The 24,386-nt window shown below is 47.7% G+C and overlaps 1 protein-coding gene across 4 annotated transcripts in view; it reads left to right on the top strand.

Moving 5' to 3' along the window:
- CAMTA1 (calmodulin binding transcription activator 1) overlaps positions 1-24,359 on the top strand; it is a 211,768-nt gene extending 187,409 nt beyond the window's left edge. For 2 of the 4 annotated variants that reach the window (XM_054395138.1, XM_054395139.1), the window contains exons 11-24: positions 2,656-2,795; positions 3,023-3,219; positions 3,565-3,643; positions 4,418-4,733; positions 5,019-5,542; positions 6,679-6,866; positions 7,209-7,455; positions 8,004-8,075; positions 8,948-8,968; positions 11,133-11,326; positions 11,509-11,583; positions 15,264-15,294; positions 19,599-19,780; positions 24,296-24,359. In XM_054395138.1, coding sequence (XP_054251113.1) covers positions 2,656-2,795; positions 3,023-3,219; positions 3,565-3,643; positions 4,418-4,733; positions 5,019-5,542; positions 6,679-6,866; positions 7,209-7,455; positions 8,004-8,075; positions 8,948-8,968; positions 11,133-11,326; positions 11,509-11,583; positions 15,264-15,294; positions 19,599-19,780; positions 24,296-24,359 — 2,330 coding nt within the window. Of the gene's footprint in view, positions 1-2,655; positions 2,796-3,022; positions 3,220-3,564; positions 3,644-4,417; positions 4,734-5,018; positions 5,543-6,678; positions 6,867-7,208; positions 7,456-8,003; positions 8,076-8,947; positions 8,969-11,132; positions 11,327-11,508; positions 11,584-15,263; positions 15,295-19,598; positions 19,781-24,295 lie in introns of those variants that run through there. The other 2 variants (XM_054395140.1, XM_054395141.1) reach the window with 2 other exon arrangements.
- The last annotated feature ends 27 nt before the right edge of the window (positions 24,360-24,386 follow it).

Below are 24,386 nucleotides of genomic sequence, written 5' to 3'. Positions count from 1 at the left end.
TGGAAAGGGCTCCCTTCACTCTGTGCTGGTGCTCCAGACTGTTTCCACTTCCCATGTTACTCATAGTGGAATATTTCTGACCTGCTGTAGACTGAGCAATGATTTACAGCCATCTATGACAACCACCATTGCCTTTAGCAAGATGCTGAAGCTTACTGTGACCAGTGTGTAATATCTGTCCTTCAGAGTCCTGTTAAGTGCCTTCTGCCATCTCAAATCAGGTAGTCCTGCCCTAAATAATTCCCAGGAGCACTGTCCAGGTGTCTGAACAGGAATAGGTGGGAGTGCTAGGTGCCATTTCAAGTTCTATTTCCGAAGAAAAGTTCTCGACTTTTAGTGTTCCCGTCTGGGGACAGTGGTGGTGACAGATGCCACCACTTAGTAACTTCAGTTCTCCTATGAGTGCCAGGAAGTGCTCAGTGTCATTAGCTCAGATTGAGGAGAGGTGGAGGCCTCACTCAAGAGATCACAGAGCTTAGAAAGAGCCCCAAGAACAAACACAAACATGGGAAACTCCACTTCTGTTCCACAATGGCTTCATCTTGGAAAAAACGGAAAGGGGGGGCGGGGAATAGTAATCTGTACAGGATACTCTGCATCTCACTGGAATGATTTCCTCTTGCTGTTTCCGTCTGCACAGAAAAACTCTCTGGGGTCCTTCAGCCCTGGGCTAGTTGCGCTGTAACATCAGTCCAAGCTCCATTTTCCTTTTAAAAAGGGGCTGATTTTGCTTATACAAGGTCGAAGGCTCAGGTACCATGCCTAGTGTGTGCTGCCACTCTGAGCTCTAATAAAATACACGTGCTGGCCCCCAGAGGCATACACATAACTATGTAGAACGGAGCCGTTAACCTGCGTGGCAAAGGTGTCTGTCCCCTTGTCCTGGCACCTGAGCTGGCAGCGGGTGGGGAGGGGCGGCCTGGCCGTGCCGGGCTCCGTCGGGCTCTGCAGCATACGTGCCCCGCCTGGCGATGGGGAAGGAGGAGCCGGCGCCGCGGACCGCACTGCAGCACTCTGCAGCATTCAGGGCTGGCCGCGGGAGCGCTGCTGACGCTGGGTGCTCTGTGGAGATGGCCCCGGAACCGCCTCTGTGCCAGGAGCATTTCCTCGGCTATCAGTCGCTCCCAGGGGCTTTGAAGCTAGCAGGAAAGCTGAGTTATGAAGAAGGCACTAATAATAACTAACAGTGCTTTGGACTAGGCGAGAAGAGGCTGCAGAGAAACGAGATTAAGGGGAAGTTAGTGGCCACACTCCTTTGCCCCTGGCTCTTGAGTAGGCTCTTACGAAGAAGGGGATGTCTTTAGCCAGTGAACTTGAGCTGTCTCTTATCAGTGATCTGCAATATGGTCTTCAGTGCAGTACAGCAGAGATCCAAATCCCTCTCTATCAAGGGCTGAGTTGAATCTGCTGCTGTTACTCATACCGTGCTGCAGAAATGCCAGCTTCATACCCTCTTGTGAGAGTTGTGCTTTGCAGAGTGTAGTGCAGAAGTAGTCCTGCAGCCTTCCAGGATGGCCTCCACCTGTAACCAGGTCACTCTGAGAAGCCTTTCTCTTCCAAAACCCGATCAGAGCTTGCTAGTTTTGATTCCTGTTACTGTCAGTGGGCTTTGTCCTGTGATTATCAGTGCTCTTCACCATCACATCATCTATATGGATGCATGAAACCAAACAGGATGAGGGTTATCTTTCCTCCACAGCATGTTATCAAGGTTCATTAAATGTTTCCCAGCCACGAAATTATCCTCTGCAGCATCGTGTGAGCTGCATGAAGCCTCTCCCTTATGGGTCACGAGGCAGAAGGAGCTCTCTGCATTTGCAGCTACTTGAGCTGCACGGACTGGTTCCAAACAAAAAGATTGCTTGAGATGCTATTTACAGCATCAGGTTCAGCAATGTCCTTTTAACCTACATGCTCGACTTCTCAAGCATTAGTAGCTGTATCACAGTGCTATGTTATGGTACAAGGAAGAGAAATCAGCTAATGCAGCCTTTAGATTTCTGCAGAGCCCAGAGAGCTGGAGAGCTGCACTGCCTTTCAGAGTGATGTTACTGGATTGGCATTGCCCTTACTCTTGATTTCTGGTACTTCTGTTCCTGGCACTTGGTTGAAACTAGTTTTCAGGAAAGGGAGCCTGCCAGAGAAGGAGCAAGTGGCTTTTTAAAGGTTCTGTTTTCTAAGCTTAGAAGGAAGCAGAGGAAGTGCCTTTACTGCATGGTTTCAGGAGGCAAGCCAAGCCGAATTCAAGACTCTTAAAGCAGGGACATTGGCTATCAAATGGGAGGTATTCTGACATATAGGATGCCACTAAAATGCTGTCACAATGGTTGTATTTACTTAGGGTTTACTTGTTCTCAGGGGAGCTGGGTTACCTCAGTACTGCATCATATGAATGTAGCTAGAATACTTTGCCTGTGATTTTAATTTTTTTGTGTGTTTTCTTTAAGGAAGTTCTCTGGAATTGCAGTCAAAGGTCTGCTGCAGGCACTTCCAAGAGCTAGGATGCTGCAGGGCGAGTGTCCCTGTGCAGTGCCAAGTAGAGCAAATCTCTTGTCTGACTTCCAGGGTAGCTGTTTGTGGCTTCCTATGGTAGGCTGCCCAAACCTGGGCTTTCTTTCCTTGGAAATATCCTTATTCTGTCTCTCTCCAACCTAGATAACCAGTTCAGGATGTCCATATTGGAGCGACTTGAGCAGATGGAGAGGAGAATGGCTGAAATGACAGGTTCCCAGCAGCACAAACAAGGAGCTGGAGGGGGCAGCAATGGGAATGGAAATGGAGGAACACAGGTGCAGGTATGAGCCCTGCTGTGTCCAGACATGGCAGCTTTGCACTTTCTTACCAGAGGCAAGCTGGGGGGGGCTGGAGACGCTTTTTTTCTTTTTTCTTGGACAAGTCTGATTTGTGAGTGTCTTTAAAAGCAGTTGGCTTTACCTGGAATGTGCCACTGTCTCAGTACTTCTAGAAGGGGCAGGCTGCAGTTTCCTTCCATGGTTCACCTCGGCTGTGTGTGGTGTTTCAGTGCGTTTCTGGGACTGGGACACTGGGCAACTGCTTTGAGAGCCGTGTGGTGGTGGTGTGTGAGAAGATGATGAGCCGTGCCTGCTGGGCAAAGTCCAAACACTTGATCCATTCGAAGACCTTCCGAGGAATGACACTGCTCCACCTGGCTGCTGCCCAGGGCTATGCTACCCTGATCCAGACCCTCATCAAATGGCGGTAAGATCCAGCCCCTTGGACTCTTGGCTGTCAATACAGGCATGGCAGAAGCATACCTAAGGTCTGCTTGCTCCAGACTTCTGACTGTCCCTTACAAACAGCCATGTCCCTAAACTTGTTCCTGTCCTCCAGTCTGATGGGACCTGTCCCTCTTGAGAGCAAGTCCAATTGCTGGATGTATCCTGCTCTCAGAAGCTCTGGTGGGGACACTCTGTAGTAAATGTGTGTCACGGGCATGTGTGTGGCCACTGCTTTGTGAGGTGGTGCACTGGGTAATGCTGTGCATTTAGATGGTGATCCTGACATGGCTACAGAGCACCATTTCTTCTGTTGTTTCCTTTGCAGCACCAAACATGCAGACAGCATCGATCTGGAGCTTGAAGTTGACCCTTTGAATGTGGATCATTTCTCCTGCACTCCACTGGTAAGAGCAGGGACTGAAACTTCTGAGAGAGTCTGAGCACCCTTTGGAGTTCTTCCTGATGCATTGTTTTCCTGATGTGTTTCACACTCTGGAGAGAAGATGTTTCTGTGTCTTCTTGCTCTGTAAATGGTAACACAGCACTATTGTTGTTGACAGAAAGAGCCTTGGCATTGAGTAGTGTGAGGAAAGGGGACAGACAGGTGGTTCTGGCTTGTGTTTTACCCATTCTCTAGTCTCCACCTTCACGCAGGGGGCAGGATGTTGCACACTTTCTTTCATGTTGTTCTCTTTGACTGTTAAGGTCATAAGATCATTGCAGTGTCTCAGTCAGTGGAATCATGAAATGGTGACTGAGAACTTTGACAAGCAAAAAAGCCAAAGCAGGTGCAAGCAGAAGTGCCAGTTTACAGCAGCAGGCTGTTGATTTTATTGTTCCCAGTCTTTAGTTCTGTCTGCATCTTTCTGATCTCAGAGATTGCTGTGTGGATGAGGTTTTTCTGTCCCTGCCAGGATGCTGGAGTCAAAACCAAACCTAATAAGAACCTGTCAAGCTGTCACCTTCATTCGACAGGTTGAGGTTTCGCTGCTGCAGAAGGGAAGAGCAGGCATCTTGTCCTCCCTGCTGGCTGAGGGTGGGTGGTTGCTAGGGTTCTGGTGCGTTGTGGCTGTGCTTATTGGAGTCATTTTCCCATAAGCTGGGGACCAGACTCCACTGCCTTACCAAGAAGGAAAGGAGGAGGCAGGTCAGTGGGGCAGTTGTCTTCTGTTTTGCAGATGTGGGCGTGTGCCCTTGGCCACATGGATGCGGCTGTTGTGCTGTACAAGTGGGACCGCCGAGCCATCTCCATTCCTGACTCCCTTGGGAGGCTGCCACTGGCTATTGCCCGGTCCCGGGGCCACGTGAAGTTGGCAGAGTGCTTGGAGCAGCTACAGAGGGATGAGCAAACTCAGACTGGGCAAAACCCCCAGGGGCAGTGCCCCTCGAGCACAGACTCCAACACAGACAACTGGGCGTCCCAGTGGCACAGTGAGCTCATTGCCTCTCAGGAGCCTCAGAAGGGAGTCACTGTGATTTCCAATACAAACACAGGTAAAGAAAGCAACTCTGAGGGTATGCATTGCTTTGCTGACATTTGCCATGTGAAAAACTGAGGGCAAGGAGCTTGCTTACCTGAGCAGCAGATGCCAGGTGTAGCCCTGCTGTCCATGCTTAGTTCTTTTCCTGGGGGACTCTGTCAAGCACTCCATGGGCTTGGGTAAGCATGGGGAAGAGGAGTGAGTGCCTGCCATGGCACTTGCTATCAGGTGTTCTAGAAATTAGCACAAGCTTCCCACCTGCATGTTTCATTCTGACCATTGATGTGTTTGTTTCCAGAGCTGAGACGACCAAGATCAGAACCTTCCAGTTACTACAGTAGTGAGAATCAGAAAGATTACCCCGCACCCAAAAAACATAAGCTGAGCCCTGAATGTTTTCAAGCCCGGCAAGAGAAGCTGCTTTCCACCGCACTGAGCCTGGAACAGCCGAATATCAGGAAGCAGAACTCCAGCTCCAAGCAATCTGCCACTGAGACAATCAGCCCCAGTGAAGGGTTAAGGGACTATGGCCGGGAGCTCTCCCAGCACATACCAGAAGTTCCTGGGTACCAGGGCTCTGGCAGCCATGCAGGCATCAAATGGAACCCAAAAGACATTTACATTGGTGTGTCTGCAGTGCAGGTGGCAGGGAGCCAGAAGGGCACTGCACTGGGCAAGGAGGCTGTAGCCCATCGGCTACGCCAGCGAGAGCAGATTAATGTGCTGATGATGGCTGACAGGGAGATGGTGGATGCAGAGCTCTTGTCCTATAGGGACAGCGCTGGGGATGAGGACTGCTTGCACCACATGGATGACTTGCAGGTAAGCATACCCACAGCACCAGCATCAGCAGTCTCAGAGAACATCACGGCTGCACAGGAGCCTAAGTGTGAGAAACTTCTCTGGGGGCCTTTACAGAGTCCGCAGTGTGCTGTGTGAAAGGAGCTGGTCATGTGATCGATATCCACTTTCAGCTGATTTCAAAAAGTGTCCTTTCAACCCACACACCAAGGCTGACAGTTAGCAGGTGGGGTCACCCACTGGGGTACACTTCAACGGCGCACAGAATGCACAGAGGTGTTTGCAGTTTGGCAAGGAAAAAGCAGAGCCTGCTGCTCATGTCAGTAACTGAGACTGAAGTGACCTCACAGTCCTTTGGGAACTGGGAAGCAGTCCCTATGAGGACAAGGTGACTTGAGAGAGACAGTACTGTGATTGCAGGCCAGGCTGCTGCACTTCAATGAACAAGGAGGTAAGAGTGGAGAAGGAGAAAGGCGGTAGGTTTGAAGAAGGAAAAATCCCACCAGGAATGGAACAGAGGAAATAAATCCACCACAGAAGCAGGATGGTCAGCTGAGAACTAGTCACTGTCACTGGGGGAAGGGTGCTGTGCTTGCTCTTCTGAGCAACAGGAGTAGTGGGAGCACAGCAAGCCTGGGCTGCCTTGGCATCTCTGAGTGCTCTGTCCTGCTGGTGAAGCAGATTTTGCAAAGCAAGAGCTGTTCTTTGTATTGAAATCCTGTGAATCTTGGTGGGTTAGAGGGATGTGCTTCAGAAGGACTCCTGGCAAAGCCATGGTTTCAAGGGTTTCAGCTTCTCCTGATGTGCCTTCATTGTCCCATTATGTTCTACTGCACATCTTGGTGAGAGGGCAGCATAGCTGCTTTTCCTTTGGAAATAAGCTAGCAGCTGACAGCTGTCCATAACAAACAGCAAATGTCCAGTGACCTGAACCTTTCACCACTCTCTCAGACTCCCTGTACACTCTGTGGAAGATGTCTGGGCACTATGAAACCCTGCAGTGTTTTGTCAGAGGAGACAGAAAAGCAGATGAGCTTTGGTTATGGAATTTCTCTCCAGCTGCCTCAGGGTTAGGGGCAGTCTGCCTAAAGCTGGGTTGTAATGGTCAGCTCCTGCTACCCAGCAGAAAAGGTTTGCTTCCCTCTCCCCGCTCCCAGGTGAACATGATGACACTTGCAGAGCACATCATTGAAGCTACGCCTGACAGGATCAAGCGGGAGAATTTTGTGCCAATGGAGTCACCACTGGTGGAGAGGACAGAGAGTGCTGCCATGAGCACCACGATGAGCTGGCTGGCCAGTTACCTCGCTGATGTCGAGCATCTGCCGAGTGCTGCACAGATAAGGTCAGTCAGGTCCCTGCTCTGGGGTTTGGTGATGTGAGCACTGATTCCTTAGCACACAGGAGGTATTTCTTAGGGAAACTCAACATATCCTTGCCAACACAGCTACAAAAATGTGGAAGGAGTGTAGGCAGTAGGAGGGGGAAGTGTCCACAGTGTCTGGTGTAACTTCTGCAGCACCAAGTCTGTGCAATGCAGTACAGGCAGGTTCAGGAATGTGGAATGCCCTTGTAGAGAGGGAGGTGAGCACAAGCTTCTGCCTTGAACTTAGGACTCTTCTAGTCCTTGTCTGTGATGCCAGCCCAGGCACTTTGTGAGCCAATAATTCTGTGATTGATATTTCAGAAGTCTGTACAGTGAACCCCTGACCCCTTCTTCGAACACCAGCTTGAGCCCTGCAGGCTCACCAATCAGTGAAATAGTTTTTGAGAAACCCAGCCTTCCCTCAGCAGCAGACTGGTCTGAATTTCTGAGTGCATCCACCAGCGAGAAGGTAGAAAATGAGTTTGCACAGTTAACTCTGTCTGATCATGAGCAGAGAGAACTCTATGAAGCTGCCAAACTCGTCCAGACAGTGTTCAGGAAATACAAGGTATGTGGCCAGAATATTCAATGTCTTCCTTGTTAGATGTGAGAGAGCATAGTTTGTTATAAAATAGAGTGTGGGTAATTCCTGTTCCTGGGACAAAACCACAGTTTCTGTCATGACCTTTACAAAGGTTCTAGCATTTGCTTGCGGTTGTTTAACCAGCAGCTACCATACTGGAGAGAGCAATCTGGGTTTCTGGTTTTTTTCCTAGGTTGGTGAGCATGCTGTGCTCTAGCATGCCATCTGTGCTGAAACAGCACTCACAAAACATGTCCTCAAAAATAGATGCCAGAAGTGCTGGTTAGTTGCCTGCTTGATGTAAAGATCAAATTTGAAGGTTTATCCCTTAGCTGAATTGAAAGCAGAGACATCTCCAGGAAATGCCCAGACCTAAAGCAGACCAGGTATCCCTGACAGGGGAGATGTAGAAGCATCTTGCAAGCTGCTGTGAGCCATCAGCCTTGCAAGCTGCTGTGAGCCATTTACCATCATCTGTCCTCTTTTTTTGGTGCAACTCTGACTCCTTATTGCTTCTTTCCTTCTCCACACAGGGTCGTCCTCTCCAGGAACAGCAGGAGGTGGCTGCAGCTGTTATTCAGCGTTGCTACCGAAAATACAAACAGGTAATGAGGGAAGTGCAATGCTGTGAGCACAGCCTGTAAGGGAAGTTATGCCACTGCTCCTCTTGTCTGCTTTTCAGTATGCAGTAATGAAATGCCCTGCTCAGACAACTTGAGAAAGGAAGAAAACTCGTGTCCTGAATGTTAATTTTAGCAGCAATCCTTGATGGGATTTTGTTTCTTATGAGAGCTGCGTTGTGCTGTGAGATAGAGGGCAGGGCACTGAGGCATTCCATGCTGGCCTTCATGCATGCTGGAGCGTGGTGACTATTCTCTGACTAGCTGCTTGCCAAATTTCATTGTGAAATTGAAGTTGGTTTTGCCTTCAATAAAGGTAAAGATGAAAAACTTGGTTGTTGTTTTTGCAAAAGTTGTGTGGGTTAGCTTGATGCAAATCACTTCTCCAGACTCTAGTTGGAGACTCTTTTAGGCTGAGTTCTCAACCCTAGAAAGAGAAGATGCTTTTTCCTTTTTGGTTGGGTGGTTTTGGATTGTTTGGGTTATTTTGGAGGGGCTTAGGCTGGGAGGGACTTAGACTCTCTTCACTATACCCTCCTATACTCAAGCTATGTGGTGGCATGGTATGTAAAGTGAAAGGCAAGATGCTTGTGCTCTTTTACAACCCTCAGAAACGTTTATTTGGGAAGGCTTTCTAGTGTTAGATGACTGCATCATGATTCACATTCAGCTTCTCTGGTGGTTGTCGTTCTGGAGTGATGCTTTCAGTAACAGGCTAAATTCCTTTCAAAAGCTGCTTTGTCTTGAATCCTGGAATGTCTTCTCTTTGGGAGAAGATGGTTTGGGGTTTTTTTTTTATTATTATTCTTTATTTGCAGAACTAACATTAACTCTGTATTTTTCTGTTTCTCCCTAAGCTTACTTGGATAGCCTTGAAGGTAATACAAATACAAGCACTGTTTTGAAAACAACTCCCTGTGGGTCACTAACTCTCACACTCACTATATGCCAGGAAAACCTGGCATTTAGAGTAATGTTTTAGTAGCACCTGCTCAGAAATCCCTGTAGTTGAGAAATCTCTGACAAAGCAAACCTGATGGGAGGTGCCAAGGGCTGCCATGCCCCTGCACATCAATGGAGCAGTATAGATAAAAAAAAAAATAGAATAAATGCTCCTGCCTCAATAGATACTTAAGACACTTGAGTAAGCAGTGATGGGCCGAGGAGTGGGGAAGGTTTTGAAGCCAGTTTCTGGAGGACAAACTTTGCTCTGCTGTTGTGCTCAGCCCTCATTTGGTGATCTTTGCGTTTGGGGAGCACAGGAGGACACCTATCCCACCCATGCAGCCAGTGTCCACTGTGTCCTGCCTGCCCAGCAAAGTACACTGCATGTTTATCTGCCCCAAGTTCCTATGACCACCATCTCCTGTACATTGCTGCTCATTCATACTGGAAGCACAACTGTTGGTGCCAGTCTGAAATTGTCCACAGCCAATAATTTTTTGCTTTAAAAATGGATTTCCCAGCTGTGCAACATCCTGCTCTCTTCAAATACTAGAATCAGCTGAGCTCTCAGAGCTACCCAGGAGGCAGGGCATGCTCTTCCTGGAGAGAACGTGTCCTCAGGGTAATTTTCCATCCACAGCTCCCTTCTTACTGCTCCATCAGTACAAGTGAGTTGAGCCCTCTGGGGCAGCTGTGCTAGCTGTGGTTTGCCACCTCACAGAGGCTGGGCACCTTCTCCATTTATCCTCTTCCCAGCTGGAGGGGAAAAAGAGGAGGGGAAGCAGCTCCTCAGCGAAGTGGGTCTTAGAGTTGAATGCAAACATAATGGGGTCTGGTGTGTCAAGTGACTGCTGTTTTCTTGGGCCTTGTTCCTTTGTTCTGCTCCTGAGTTGCTGAGGTCAGCACAGGCTTGTGGCTGCCTCTCTGCATCCATGGCTCACACCACGGTGTTGTAGCTGAACCCTTCTGTTCAGGGGTGTGTAACTCAGCCACAGAAGTCCTGTCTGGGCTAAAAATATGAAGGAAAACCATGACCAACCTGTGAGTGGACTTATATAAAGCAGCTAATTTTAAACCACAATCTGATTTATTGAATTTAAAATGTTGAAAAAAGAAAAACCACACACACACACAAAAAAAAACACACCTAAACAAATGGTGGCAAAATATAACTGCACCTAATGACTGCTTCAATTCCAAAAAGTGAAATTTGGTAAATTGTGGTGATGTGGAGGGGTCCTTGTTTTGGGGTGATGCTGGGGGAAATGTGTTTGTTTGCTTTTGGTTTTGGTTGTTGTTTTTTTTTTCCTCTGACAGACTGGAAAAATCCCCTGAAATACATTAGGGCATTATCCTGTCCAGGGCAATGGCTGTTATCTGTATCACCTATCTGATAAAGTATCCAGGAACAACAGACACACAGGCTTTGAAAGTGTTAAAACTTTCAAAATAAGAGAAGTAAGCACTGAAAACCTCTGTGGTGAGGTTAGGTCAGAGGTATGAGTGCAACTCTTGTACATTATTATACATCTCCATGTGTTATTCCACTTGGAATGCTTGTATTTAAATGGATATGTGAGCAATCAAAACTTGTATGGGGACAGACTTTTTAGTGGGGCCTGCTGTGACAGGACAGGGGGTGATGGTTTAACTAAAAGAGGGAGATTTACACTAGATGAAGGAAGACATTTTTGATAATGAGGGTGATGAGAGCCTGGCCCAGGTTGCCCAGAGAGGTGGTAGAGCCCCCATCCCTGAAACCATTCCAGGTCAGGTTGTCTGGGGCTCTGAGCAATCTGCTGTGATTACAGATATCCCTGCTGACTGCAGGGGGTTAGACTGGGTGAGCCTTCAAAAGTTCCTTCAACCCTAAAGCACTCTGTGAATCCCATCAAGCTGTTCCATGGATAGCAAAACAGCTATTGACTGTCTTGATGCAGTCTCCATTCTGCACCTAATCTGCTGCTGTCACACTTCTCTCACAGCCTCCAGTTGATGAGCAGACACTCACTGGTGGCACCAGAGTCTTTCAGCACAGCAACACGCTTCTGTCTGCCGCTGTTGGAGTGCCTCAGCCTATCTTTGTTTCTCTTGTAGTATGCACTTTATAAAAAGATGACACAAGCTGCCATTCTTATCCAGAGCAAATTCCGAAGTTACTATGAGCAGAAGAAATTCCAGCAGAGCCGCCGAGCCGCGATGCTGATCCAGCAGTACTATCGCAGCTACAAGGAGTGCGGGAAGAGGAGGCAGAACCGCCGGGCAGCCACCATTGTGCAGCAGAAACTCAGGTGAGCCCCAGGGGTGCTGGGTTTGCTACCACGATCATATCTTTATGGATTGTTTTTACTTTTGTCAGGGCTGTGCTGTAATTTACAGAGGCCAGAGGGAAACAGACAGTGGTTCATAGGATGATTATTGTGGCCTTTAGTGTTATTCTCTGAAGTTCTTCAGTGTTGTTTTCTGTGTTTAGAAGCAGTCTGCTTACCAAGAAGCAGGACCAAGCTGCTCGCAAGATCATGCGGTTTTTACGACGCTGCCGCCACAGGTATGACACAGTTTTTGGTATCTGCCCTTCACTAGAGCAGTGCAACACCACTCAAGTGTGTCAGCAATGAGTGCGATGTAAAGGATGATAGAATCAACTTGCTAGAGATCTTCAAATAATGAAGTCCAGCTGCTTCTAAGATGTACTTACAAAGATGAAACCTCTAACTTAGGGCTGCTGCTGCAAAAGAACCATGTTCAGCTCCATTGCTGATATGGTAAAGTAGCCCAGGTTGGGCAGACACAGAGTAAGGAAGCTTTGAACAAACCAAGGCACATGACTTTAAAATTTGAACTTAAGGAAGTTTGAAAAAGCTTGCTTCATTCACAACTACAGCTTGTAAGTGCTGCACAAAGCATTCATGGCATATGGAAAATGGCAAAATGTGACAATGTCTGGGGCACACTGGAAATGCCTCTGCTTTGGGCACAGAATCATTTGGTAGGCTCCCATCATAATACAAGTTCTTTTTGATGTGGGTAGGTGGAATGTGCCAGCAGAGCAGCAGACAAGTTGGTTCATGGCAGCCATTCCACACCGCAGTGAGCTGGGAGCAGGCACAGACATGACGATGAAGCGGGGCCTGCAGGGTGGGCACTGTGTGGGCTTGCCACAGTGCTCACAGGTGGCAGCCAACACTACCCTGCCTCTGCTCTGCCACATGCAGGGCATTGGTTTCACTTTTTCAGCGAAAGGATCCCATATCAGGTTGCAAACTGGAACTTTGACTAGACAAAAGTGAATTCAGATCTTTCTTGACTCTGTGCCCTCCATTCTCACCACACATGCATTTCATCCACTCAGGGGCTGGTCAGACCTGATGCACTTTGAAGCTTGCCTAGTTCAGCCCAGTGATGCTTGAATAAGCAGAGCTCTGAGAGGCAGAGGGGCATAAATGTGATAAATGTGATTTTAGAAACAGATTCAAACCTTTTTGTGAGATTGCAGAGCTGTAGTTTGCAGATCAGTGTGACTTACATTGTGGAAGGAAATCTTCCCTGCAGGGTCACTGTGAAGTAATGTGTATACAACAGAGGGCTTTGTAGTTCCCAGACCAAGTCCAAATGCACGTGAAACAGCCACAGTTGTTGATAAGGAAGGACGAGTGGCTCCTTGCTCTCAGCAGGGCATGTGGAAGAGACCAAAAGGTTTGTTGGGTTGTATTTGTCGGGCAGCTTGTCCCACTGTGGCTTACATGGCAGCCCTGGCTTGGTCCTTGGGCACTTTGCTAGCAGCTGTGGTTACTTGGGAATTCATCCATGGAATTCTAGCATAATGCCAGAAGTGATACAAATCTACTTACTAAAACAGAGCTTCACATCTCTGATGACTCTGACCAGTTTGCTTCCAAGGGGCAGACCTACACATTTCCCCAGCACAGCCATGTCCTGGCAAGACCACCCACATTCATTCCTTCCAAGCCTGGCTGTGTAACTGTGTTTCTGAGCTGCCATGTTTGTGTTGCATGTACATAGGGGTACCAGGTGGAAGGTGAGGTAATTGCCACCTTCTCATTGCTCTCCTTCAAGCTCTCTGAATTTTCTGTGTCTTAATAGTTACTTTTATTCCTCACTGCTTGACTTGCTCACCTCTTCCTCAGGACAGAGTAATAAAACCTAGCATGCTCAGTTGGTTTAAAACTACTTCTCCATAAGCCTCTTAATTACACCCATTCAATCTCCTGTGCATCCTTTGCACAGCCCAGGATACAGCTGATTCTGGTGCAACTCCTACCTGGGCCCCATGCATTATTTCAGAAGTACCATTGGAGTCTTGTTGTGTACTCCTCTTGACATGTTCAAAATGAGTGCACTGCTGCTGTAAACAAGAAATCGGAGCCTCAGGCTCCATAAAGAAACGCTTCAGCCATCCAAGCTCCTGAAGATCCAGGAGCACACCGTAGCAGCTAACATCTAATGTTGTTTAATGCTCAGGAGTGTAAAAATGACACTGTGGAGCCACTTGTTAAACTACAGGGCCTTGTCAGAACCGGGGATAGAAACTGCAGTTATTTTTGGAAAATCTGAGAGAGTGAGGGAAAAGAGGGCATGCAGGGGAGCATCAAAGAAACAGGATCTTGTAGCAGATTTGTCAGCTGATAGAGGTGGCAGAGGCAGCTGTAAAAGCCACTTGCAGTCTGTAATAAGAATAGTGAAGTGAAAAGGCAGTAAATTCTTAAAGCTCAGAAATTCAAACTTAAAACTCAGAAGCTGTTTAACCTAGGCTTTTGTGCGCAAGCAGGTTCTGTTGCAGGGCCAATAAAGGACTCTTAATAAGGTCTTATTCTGTAGCCTTTAGGCAAGACTTACTCCAGCTTTCCCCTGGCGACCATCTGGTTGGTTGTTTTTTCCTATTTTAAATCAATCAAAGTCCACTTTTCAGCCAGTTCTGAGAACTCTCTCCAGGAGCATTCAGAACAGCTTCAGTAGTCATTGTGTCCTGGTTTGCTGGTTAGATTTGTGGTGCAGAGGCTTGGTAGAGCAGACAAGATTCCTGCCAGCTTGAGAATTTGGGGTGCACAGGCATGCTGGTCCTGTGCTTTCTTGATCTCCTGACCTTACACTTGTTGCCTGATCTGGGTGGTATTACAGATGTTTCAAGAGAGTTAATGAGAGAGGTTCTGCAATTGGAGCTCTCTCAGTAAAGGAAGTGCAGACACTGATCAGAATCTGAAATGTAAGTTTTGCTCGAGTGTGTTCTTAGGGAAGATGTTAGAGTTCTGGCAGCTGAATGCTAGCAGGTATCTTTGAAACACAAGTGGTCATCCATCAGCAGCAGCCATTCTGACATTCAGACATCTATCGTTTCCTTTTGGCTTTGGGAAAAAACCCAACGTATTTATCCATCTATTGTCATGTCCTCAGAGATCTGATGAATAACATGCATTAGCCATAACATGGCATCAACATAACTTGTCACAGCAGCATTGTTTGTCGAGAATGAGAAACAGACACTTCCTGGCTTCTCCCAGTAGAGTTTTGCCCATCTTCCCATGGTGCCCAGCCCCATCAACTGGCTCATGACTAACTTTCAACCCCAAACTTCCCCGTTTACCTGTTGTGAGTTGCACTGTCTCTGACAGGCTGTTCTGTGTAAGGGAGAATCAAGAGTTTGTTTATGCAATGGTTTTGGGAAGACTTCACCTACTTAGTGATCCCCAGGTAGGACACATCTGGATCCACAAAGAGTTGCAAGAGGTATAAAGAGGATTTGGGTTTGCTGAGCTGAGTCCACATATGATCTTTGCAGTCAGCTCTCACTGGGAAGGTGACATCCTCTTTCCTATTCTTTCTCTGATTCTTAGGAAAATATTTACACTAGAGAGGTGTCAGCACCATGGCTAGGCTGTGGTAATGCTCTGCAGTGAGTTTCACAGGTTAGCATTTGGAATGAGACGGAAAACGGACAATTGCTGCAAGGCAGTATGCAGCTAGGAATGCCACAGGGATAACAGTATTGGCTTTATTTTACTTGCTTTTTACATCTGCACTAAAACACCTGAACACAGGACTGCTCCTCCTTGCTAAAGAGGAGGAGTCCAGTAGGCAGGAGTGGGAAGGGTTCTTTCTCTCCAGGCAAGCAGAAGTGTTGTCTCCTCCTCCTGACTTGGAGCTTTGGTAAGGTATGGTTATTGCCATGTGTGTGCTAATAGCTCTTTGGTATTGTTTTGCAATCTGAAGCCCACTGGTGGACCATAGGCTGTACAAAAGGGTGAGTGTAGCTGCCTGCTAGCCAGTTCCTCTCTTCCATTTTAAATATTTTTGCTTTCTGCTTGCTTGCATGGGGCTGCAGCCGAGATATGCCAGTGAGTTTCACCTCCATTAATTCTACAAACCAGAATCCTCTATAAACTAACCCTACTGCAATGACTAACACTGCTGCTTTTACAACAGAACAGAGCTCTGCAGTAGATGTTCCGATGCATGACTGTGTGACAGAGGCCATGTTTCTCCATCATGGGCATGCTGAGGCCGCACTCTCGGTGGGGGACTTCTTCAGTATCTAAAATGGCTGTCAGTAGATTTTGGAACTTGCCAGGGTCTGTGCTCACACTCGCTCAATGGGTGACAATGTCCTTTGTCACGGGACTGTGGCAGCATTTGGGCTGGATCGTAGGAAGCTGCAGTATAGATGCAGCCTGCTCTAAATAGGAGTTTCTGCCTGAGCCAGAGAGAAGCAGAATTGTTCTTCATGCTGCTTTTCCCTCCCTGAGGTGGTTAAGCACAAATGTTTGTCTTCTAGAAGGTGGTCTTTGCTAAGCTACATGTCTGGTTACCTTAGTAGGACAAGCTGTTATCCAGCTGTGTGTCAGTGCCAGAGGAGCTGCTGTCAGCAGTCCCTGCATGAGGAGGTCCCCTGCAGAGCAGTTTGCTGCCTGGCAGCAGGGTGGGAAGGTGCCAGAGCATTCCCATGGCAGGTCACAGTCCCTGTACGATCAAGGAATGCTGTGGCTCTCAAGGCACGTGCCTGAGTTGTCAGCAGGACTGCTCAGTACCATCTTGCATTGGACAGGAGGCAGGACAGCAGAGCTTTTGTCAAAGCCTGCACCACTTGTGTACTGCTGTTTCAGCAAGGGAGGAAGGGGTGGCCTGGACTCCTTCCATGTCGCATTCAGAACAGAGAGTTGAATTGTTGGTCATGGAGTTTTACTGACTTGGAATTGCAGGGATGATTTTTATGACTTGGGAGTCAGTGTATGAATTGGATTTAAGCCTGTTGGAGACTTCCTTATTTGTTTGAGCCTAGCAAAGAAGTGAGAGCTGATGACTTCCATGCTACCATTTTTTATTGCATAGCCCCCATTTTTTGCAAGTAACAATTTGGGTTCTTTACTAATGACTAATCAGGTGAGAATTGAATGAAATAAGGACAAAGGCCTAGATATGCCTTCACTGTTGAAGTGCTGCTTTGATGGGTCTTGCCCTGATGAAGAGAAACTTTACTCCTGGTTGCAGACACATCAGCACTCTGAAGCTGTTAGCTGGAACACTGAAGCTCCAGGTGCTAGTGGTAATGGTAATGGTAAAGTGCTTTACAAGTAATTAATGCAGGTTAATTCAGGAACTGTGTACAGATGGCTTGTATTCTCATAATGGGGACCTGACTGAGTGGCTTCTTTTTACTTACCTGATGCTCTGAGTATGACTAGGGCTGGTAATTTTTGGTCTACAGTTGAGTGTTTGGTTTTAAAAGCATGAAAATGCATGATTCCATTTTGGAAAATAAAATTCAGTATAAGTAGCTTTAAAACCAAATGGTCATTCTGATGAGACTGATAGACCTTAATCTGTTGTAAGGACCTAAGTGTCTGCTTTTATACAAAACCACCCCCCAGAAAGTTCAGCCATCTTTGATCTTGGACTTGGGTATCCATGGGGCAGTAATGAATGCTGCAGACAGTGATGTCTGCTTAGTGCAGCAGAGCAGTGGCTGCAGGGCAGAGCTGCCCAGGGCTGGCTCAAGCATGCCTTCCCTCCCCAGCAGGCAGTGTCCTGACCTCCTTCCTCCTGCTCCAAGATGAGTCTGAGAAGGAGCTGCAGCTTCTCAGCCCTCACAACACAACAAGAACCTGTTGTGGCAGGAGCCCTCGAGCTCTAGCAGCACCTGACACACTTGCAGTCATGGACAGAGAAGGCTGAGCTGCAGGGCCTGTGCCAACCAGGAGGCTGGATGTAGCTACTCTGTCTTCTCTCTGGACAAAAGCCAAACACTGCACTCATGTTGAGGATACAAAGCCCTTTCAGAAGCAGTGGAATTGAGAGAAAGTGGTGCAAGAGAGGAGCTGCAGCAAATGTTTCCCTGCACTGCCTCAGACTCATGCTGCAGCAGGGGGTTTCCTGGGGAGACCTGTTCTTTCACAGTGGCTGCAGATAACTGGTGGTCTCCCAGTCTTCCCTGATTTTGTCTGGCTAGCTGTGGACCATGTCTCACAATGTGTAAGAGAGGGCAGTACTGTGCGTGTCCTGCCTCTGGCTAGTTCTGTTTTCACAGTTCTGGTGCTCTCTTCTTTTATTCCAGAAAATTCCTGCTTAACAGATGTGTCTGGCTGTGTGCAGGTGTGCCAGCACAGCTCCTGCTGTGCCCTGCTCTCAGGCACCTCTGTCTGCCCTGGCACCCATGGGCTTGGGCTGCCTGCAGAACACCCTGCTTGGGGCACTTTGCAGCCCTGGGAATGACCCAGGCCGGAAGCTGTGCTGCCTCCTGTACTAGCAGAACTGTGTGTAACCTTGGCATACCAGACAGGAGGGGATGTGGGGTTTAAGACCTTTGTTCTATGAGTAGAAACAATAATTTGAACTTAAAATATGCACAGTAGAGTGGGCTGCTTGGATTCAAAACTGAAAATGTGGGACTTGAACGCAGAAGAATGAAGTTGTTGTGCTGTTGTCCCTTTCCACTCAGGGCTGGGGTTCCTGCTGAGAGAGCAGTGCATGCTGCAGTCTCAAGATGCACTGCAACTGATCTGTGCTGCGGGGCCAGTGCCATGGGGAGGGGACTGTGTAGAGGAGCAAGCTCAGGGTCCAGACCCACAGCTGGTGCATGACTTCCAGCCCTGAACGCCCCCTCTGTGTCCTGATCCTGAGTGGTGACTCTGCTCTAGGAGCAGTCTCTGGTACAGGGGAGAAAGAGTAGTTGCACTTCGTGCGTGTAACAGTGGATGAGGAATCAGCAGAAAGCAGATGCTGAGAAGTTTGCCTTGACTGGCAGGTGATACGGGATTCAAACTGGGGCATTCTCTGCTTGTCTGGAAAAGGGAAGCTGTGAAGTGTCACACAGTGCCTTAGCTGTTGTTCTGCTGTAGAAGTGTGTCACAGCAAACAATTCTTTGCTACTCTGCATTCTGACGTAACCTCTGTGCATACGCTGCTGGCGTGCGCACATGCAAGGAAAGTCTCTGGGCATTCTGATGTGCACAGGCTGCCATCCACATGTGCTGAAGGAATGCATGCAACACCTGTCTGTCTGTAACACACAGCTGGATGCGTTCCCTACACTGACACCATGCTTATGTAGCTGCCTGTACAGAATGGTCACAGCATTGCTTCTGTGGTTCAGCTTGAAAACCTCTTTTGAAACTGATTTTTTTTGTGGATTTATTTTGGGTTACATTACACCAGGATCTGTAAAGAGGGAGAAGTGGGAGACTTTTATTGGCCATCTTCTGAGAGACAAAACTTGCTCGCTTTCTGCATTAGAAACTGAAAGATTTTCCAGAAGAAAAATAAAACAAAATCCATTTACTATTGCCTTCAAGTAATAGCTTTCACCTCGGGGGAATCTGCTCCAGGGGACAGATTTGAGCTTATCACAGTGCCTGCTATGCTGACATTTCCCTGCTTGTGGGTTCAGCCACTGTGGCCTCCTGTGTAGGAGAGCTTTGCTCAGAAGCCAGGTGTAGGACAGGGACAGAAACAGGGAGCTGCTCACAGGGACCTCTCTGCCCTGCTCTTGATAGGCTGTGATCTGGAGCAGATCACAAGGAGGTAGGACAGGTGATGGCTTTCTGCCTTCTCTGGGGCAAAGCACTGGTTCTTTGTGCTTGTGGGTAATGGAGAGTGGGTGCTTCCACGGCACCTTCCCCTTGCCCCATTTCTTGTGGTTTGATTAAATGCTGCTCTCTGGCTTCAGGAGCGTGCATGTAACACCTGAAGTGAGTTTCTCTGGTAAGTACAACTTTTTATTTTATACCTGAATAAACAGCAGTTACTCTATTTTATTGTTCTCTGCATACCCTTCTCTCTTGGCATTTCAGCAACAAACCCTTTTCTATTCCTGTGCACCTAGGACTTGGATTTCTTGTAGGTTTTTAATATGTGCTGTGCAGCAGCCATTGAGTGCATTGAAGTACTCAGTTTCTTGTGTCTCCTAGGAAGATCAAGTGGGGGAAATCTTTAAGGCATTGAAAAGTCCCACTTGAGTTCAGGATGATGTGAGAAAATGTCATGCTGGGATGTGCATCATTGTACCTGCAACAAGGGTTTTCAAAATATTTTTTTTTCATTTACCTCTTGCAGGGGCTGAATGTGTTTGGAGCTCAAATGTGTGTGTTAACTCGCAGGCTGCGTGCTCTGGGGTGTCATTCTTATTGGGCCTTTCTGTCTCTCTTATTTTGCTGCCCAAATGAGATATCTGGAAAAAGGCAAGAGCTCCCTTTTCTTAAATGTCCCACGGGCCACTTCAGCTCTCAGAGCAACAGGTAACTTGCCAGACAGCCTCCTCTAGCTTCTGCACCCTGTCCCTTACACTGATCTCCAGCATTCAGATTCATGACATTTCCCTGGCTGGGCATTCCGAGTCAGCCTGATGGAGCAGCTTTGTGTTACGCTTTCCCATGAAGCCATCCCTTGCTGTGACTCTCTGAGGAGGCCATTTGCTGACACCCCATGGGTAGTGCACGTGGGGACAGCAGCTGCCGTGTGCTTCAGGGGCTGTTGCTTTCACATCGCTTCAGCAGATCACGATGCAACCTCCTGTGTGGTGCCCCAGTAAGCAGTAGGCAGGGGAAAGGCAGAAGCTTTGTCTGGCTGCAGCGGTCTGGGAATCAGGACAGAGCTCCTGAGTGTCAGGGGTCAAAGCTCACAGCTGAAAATATCTTCTCTCTTGCTGTGCATCACACCACAGCTGTGATTCAGACCCCTTGTCAGTGGCCATCTCTACTGCACGTGCTCTTTCTGTCCATCTGCTCTTCAGCAATGGCTGAGGGAATGACCTTGTCCCTTAGAGGAGGAAATGTTGTTTGAGGAGGTTTTTGCTGAAGGCTTCATCAGTGCAGAATTACCTTTGCAGTCCTTGCAGCTCTGTGCGTGGTTTCAGTAGCTGCTGAGGCAGAGTGGTACTTCTTGTTTGGAGTCTTGCAGGAGCCAGAGCTCATTACCCTGTCTGGTGTGTGTGTGCTCTGCCTTGCAGCTGTGCCTCACTTAACTGTCCTCACCTCCAGCCCTCCTCCTTGATCCCAACCAGCAGAGCAGTGCCTGCAGACCTCTGGAGAGGCTTCTGCACCATCCGTCAGCACGTGTCCTGCTGGGGTTATTTGCTCTCAGCGCTCTCACTTGTTTTGTTGCTTAAAAAAAAAGTCTCACTGTAAGTCTCCCAAAGTGGACTGAAACATCAGCTCGGAACATCCTTTCTGCAGTGCCATTCTACACATTCCAGTAGTGTTTATTTTCTTAGAGCAGTTCAGTAATGCTCCTAACTTCAAATGCTGCACTTTGGCCCTCTTCCCCTGCCTGAATTTAAGAATGGCAAAGTATGAACTTACTCAAAAGAAGTGTTAAATGAGGACTAAGTAGTTTTAAGACACAGGAATGGCTGCAGTACAGACTATCCAATAAAGAATTAAGTGGTTGGGAAAAAAAGTAGGTTAAGATTCTTTTGATAAAGCAATTCAGAGGCTCATTTAAGAACAGTGACTTCGATCAATAGGTTACCTTGGTGTGGTGTCTAGCTTGGTATGCCCTGGCTGTGGCCCTTCCTGTTTAGCCCAGCTTTGAGGAAGAAGCAGGACACTCACCACCCCCTCAGTGCTTCCCACAGGCTGGCCTGGCCATTCCTGTGCTCAGCTGTGGGTAGCAGTTCCAGGGACCTCAGCTCTGCTCTGGCTGTGCTACACTGCAGGTCCCACAGCTGAGTGGGGCTGCCTTGAGCCAGCTGCCAGGAGAGGGGAGAACTTCTCTGGCTTCCCAGTGCCCGCTCCTCTGAACAAGGGGAGATTATCAGCTGCAGACTGCAGGTCAGTGTGTTAGAGAGATAAAGGACTTGCACTCCCAATTTGCTCTATTTTGTATACTGAACACAGAGCTTAGTTTAATAAAAGAAAATATGGTAGCCTAATTAATTTGGATGGATCTTGAAGCTTAAGATTATAAATGCTGTGGGATGCAGGATTTGTTTTAAGCCATTACACACTGAACAGCATCTCTCAGTAATGTACCCATGAACAGATTTCAAAGTCCGCAACCTTGATGTAGGGAATTCTGTACTAATATGTTCTTGTGTTCCTGAGCAATAATTATCATTGCGCTTGCAACATTTTTATATGCCTGAAAATCTGTAAACCAATGTAAAGCACACTTGGCCCAGTGTTGCATATTTCTGAACAGGATCTGTAGTAGTGCAAATGTTGAGTGCTGGAGTAATTAACTTCTGTTGGCATGTGTGTTCCAGATAAACAGATTCAGTAGGTCTGCACCAGTACAGATACTGCATGCTGTAGGTGAAGTTTGCAGCAAAGCATGTCTCGCATTCTTCCAGCAAAAGTGCTTTCTTAGTGTAGCTCTTGCATGTTAAAGTGCTAAACTAAGGTGTAGCATGTCTGAGTGAAGAGCCAGCAGTTTACCTCCTGTGCATGCTCTCAGTGAGAGATCTCTAATAACAGGTTGATTTTACATTACAGTACTGAAGTGCAACAGAAAACACTTGGAAGTTGCACTGCATTCACTGATGGCATCTTGTATGTTGTTAAGGCTTAGCCTGGTGCGCAGAGGCATGTCACGTTTTTTTCTAGCAGAGCAGGCATCTTGGCTCACCCTCTGCTTTGAAGTGGTGCAGTACCAGTAATTCTAAGGGAGAGGTTGCTTTTGTGCTGCCAGAACTCCATATGTACTGAAGAGGGTCAGTTTGTCATTTGTGAGTAATTTCAGTTTGCTGTGCCAGTGCTCCTGTGCCTGCTGTAATGAAGAGATGATCTGGGCATACCCAGCAGCTAGCACCATTGTACATCACCACTCACTGTGGGTGATCAGAGGCTTGCTGCTGCCTGGGGCCATCCTGAAGCCCCTACTCCCATGATGTCAGCAGGGTCTTTTAGACACCAGCTTGTGTAGAGTAAAGTTTCCCCCACAGTTTCTCTGTGGAGTTGTATCAGGCATCTTGGCTCAGCACAGCACCACCGAGGCAGGAATTCAGAACCAGTGGTGCTGCTTGCTGCCTTGCTTCTTCCTTAGCCTGGGCATTGGAGCACTTCTTGGCATCTTGGACAGCTGTATCGAGGCACCACTCTGTCAGACCCGGATGTCAGAGGCATGCCAGGGCTCCCTGGATGTGTGTTGTCAGGCTCTGAAACAGGCAGAGCCCTTTGTCTTTCCATAAATTATCCTCTCAAGCAGTTTGGTGGAGTCAAGGTAACAAGCAAAGGCCTGACCTGCATCTTAGTTTGTGTGATTTATTCACTGACTCCTGTTCCCCTCAGTTTCACTAATCAAGAGAATGCCTTTAAGTTCTGGAGCTTTGAGTCAGCTAAAACGGAGAGCTGAAAGCAGACAATTCCCCCTTCAGCAGATTCTGAGTATGTGCAGAAAAAGGAATACATAAAAGAGTGAAATGGAGATGTAGTGACAGATGTCAGTTTGATGCTTTCATCATACACCTGTATTAGCAGGCTGGTGCAAGGGCCAAAGGAGGACGTGTGGGTTGAAGTCTGCACACAGACACTACAAACCAGCACTGCTGGTGCTTAGTTCTCCTCACATCTTTTATTAGCTATAGTTACTTGGGCTTTGTTAAAAGCATTCACCCTTAGCTAGATTCTGGTACTCAGACTTGCAACTCTGACACAGTTCTTTGTACCATACCTTGATTTGTCCTTCCAAGTTTTTGCTATATCAGTTAGGCATGAACGTGCCTTGCTAAATCACCTCAATTTAGGCTGCATTCTAAGCTCCTTTCATGGGGGTCTTCCCCGCACAGTAGCAGAGGGAAGGCACATGGAGGTGGGTGGCAAAGGGATTGCACTTCAGAAAGGACCTGCCTGCAAAAAGAGGTAGAGCCAGGCTGCCCCAAGTTAGGCAACAGCCTTCAGGTTTAGGGGTAGCATGGGAAGACCCCATGGATTCATTTTCGCTCCTTTGCAAGGAGCCTTCGCTATCATGCAGCCAGTTTGTCACAGCCTGAGCTAACATTCCAGCACTGATGCAGAATTCTGCTTTACTTGCTAAGATTGAGATTATTTCCTTCTCTTCATCCTTTTAATTTAAATTATTTCAGCTTTCATTAATGATTTAGTTCTTAGGCTGACAAGTGCTAGAGGAGGTAATGTATTGCATGCATTGTCAGGAGCTGAGAACTGAAGCATCATGGCACATGTAGGGAGAGTGACTCTTCCATGTTGTAGGCTTACCTCCTTTGGCATGCAATGTCCTCTACTGCTGGCTGGAAGAAAACGTAGGTGCTACCAACCCATGTGCTAGCAAATATAGCTGCAGTAGCTAGAGTAAGTGTGAAGCATATTCTCCATGCCCACACTGGTGGTTCTGCTGGCATACAAAGACTTCCTTATGTGAGATTCTGTATCAATATTGAGCTGCCCTGACTGTTTTCCCCCTGCTGTGCTGGGCATGACACCAATTGTCCCTGATTCAGCAATGAAGAAGAGACCCACAATGAAGAACCCCTTTGCTCTAACAGCTGGGATAGCAGCAGCTGCACACACTTCATGAACAGCAGCCCAGAGAACTCCCCAGCAGTTAAATAAGCCAGTGGCAGGAGGAAGCCTCACTGCAGGTACCACGATCAGGAAGAACAGCAAGTTTCTTTCCAGTGTGCTTTGTCTGGGATTTCTGAGGGCCCAGTCTTGCGCTTCCAATTATTCATTGTGTCAGGAATGTGGGACCTGGCTCTGCTGCAGGGGAGGTTAGAGTCAGGAATCACTTTGATTGCTCTGTCTTGAAAGAGAGTTGAAATGGAAGTGTTATATAGCTCCTCTTTGTTTTTTCAGAGTGAAAGAATTGAAAAAGGCCAAGGAACTTGAAGATACGCAGCAGCATCCCGTAGCAATGTGACATTGCTTTTCAGACTGTTTTCATTTT

Source organism: Indicator indicator, chromosome 32 (assembly GCF_027791375.1).
Source record: "Indicator indicator isolate 239-I01 chromosome 32, UM_Iind_1.1, whole genome shotgun sequence".
Classification (NCBI taxonomy): Eukaryota; Metazoa; Chordata; class Aves; order Piciformes; family Indicatoridae; genus Indicator; species Indicator indicator.
This window is presented reverse-complemented; position numbering and strand designations above follow the sequence as displayed.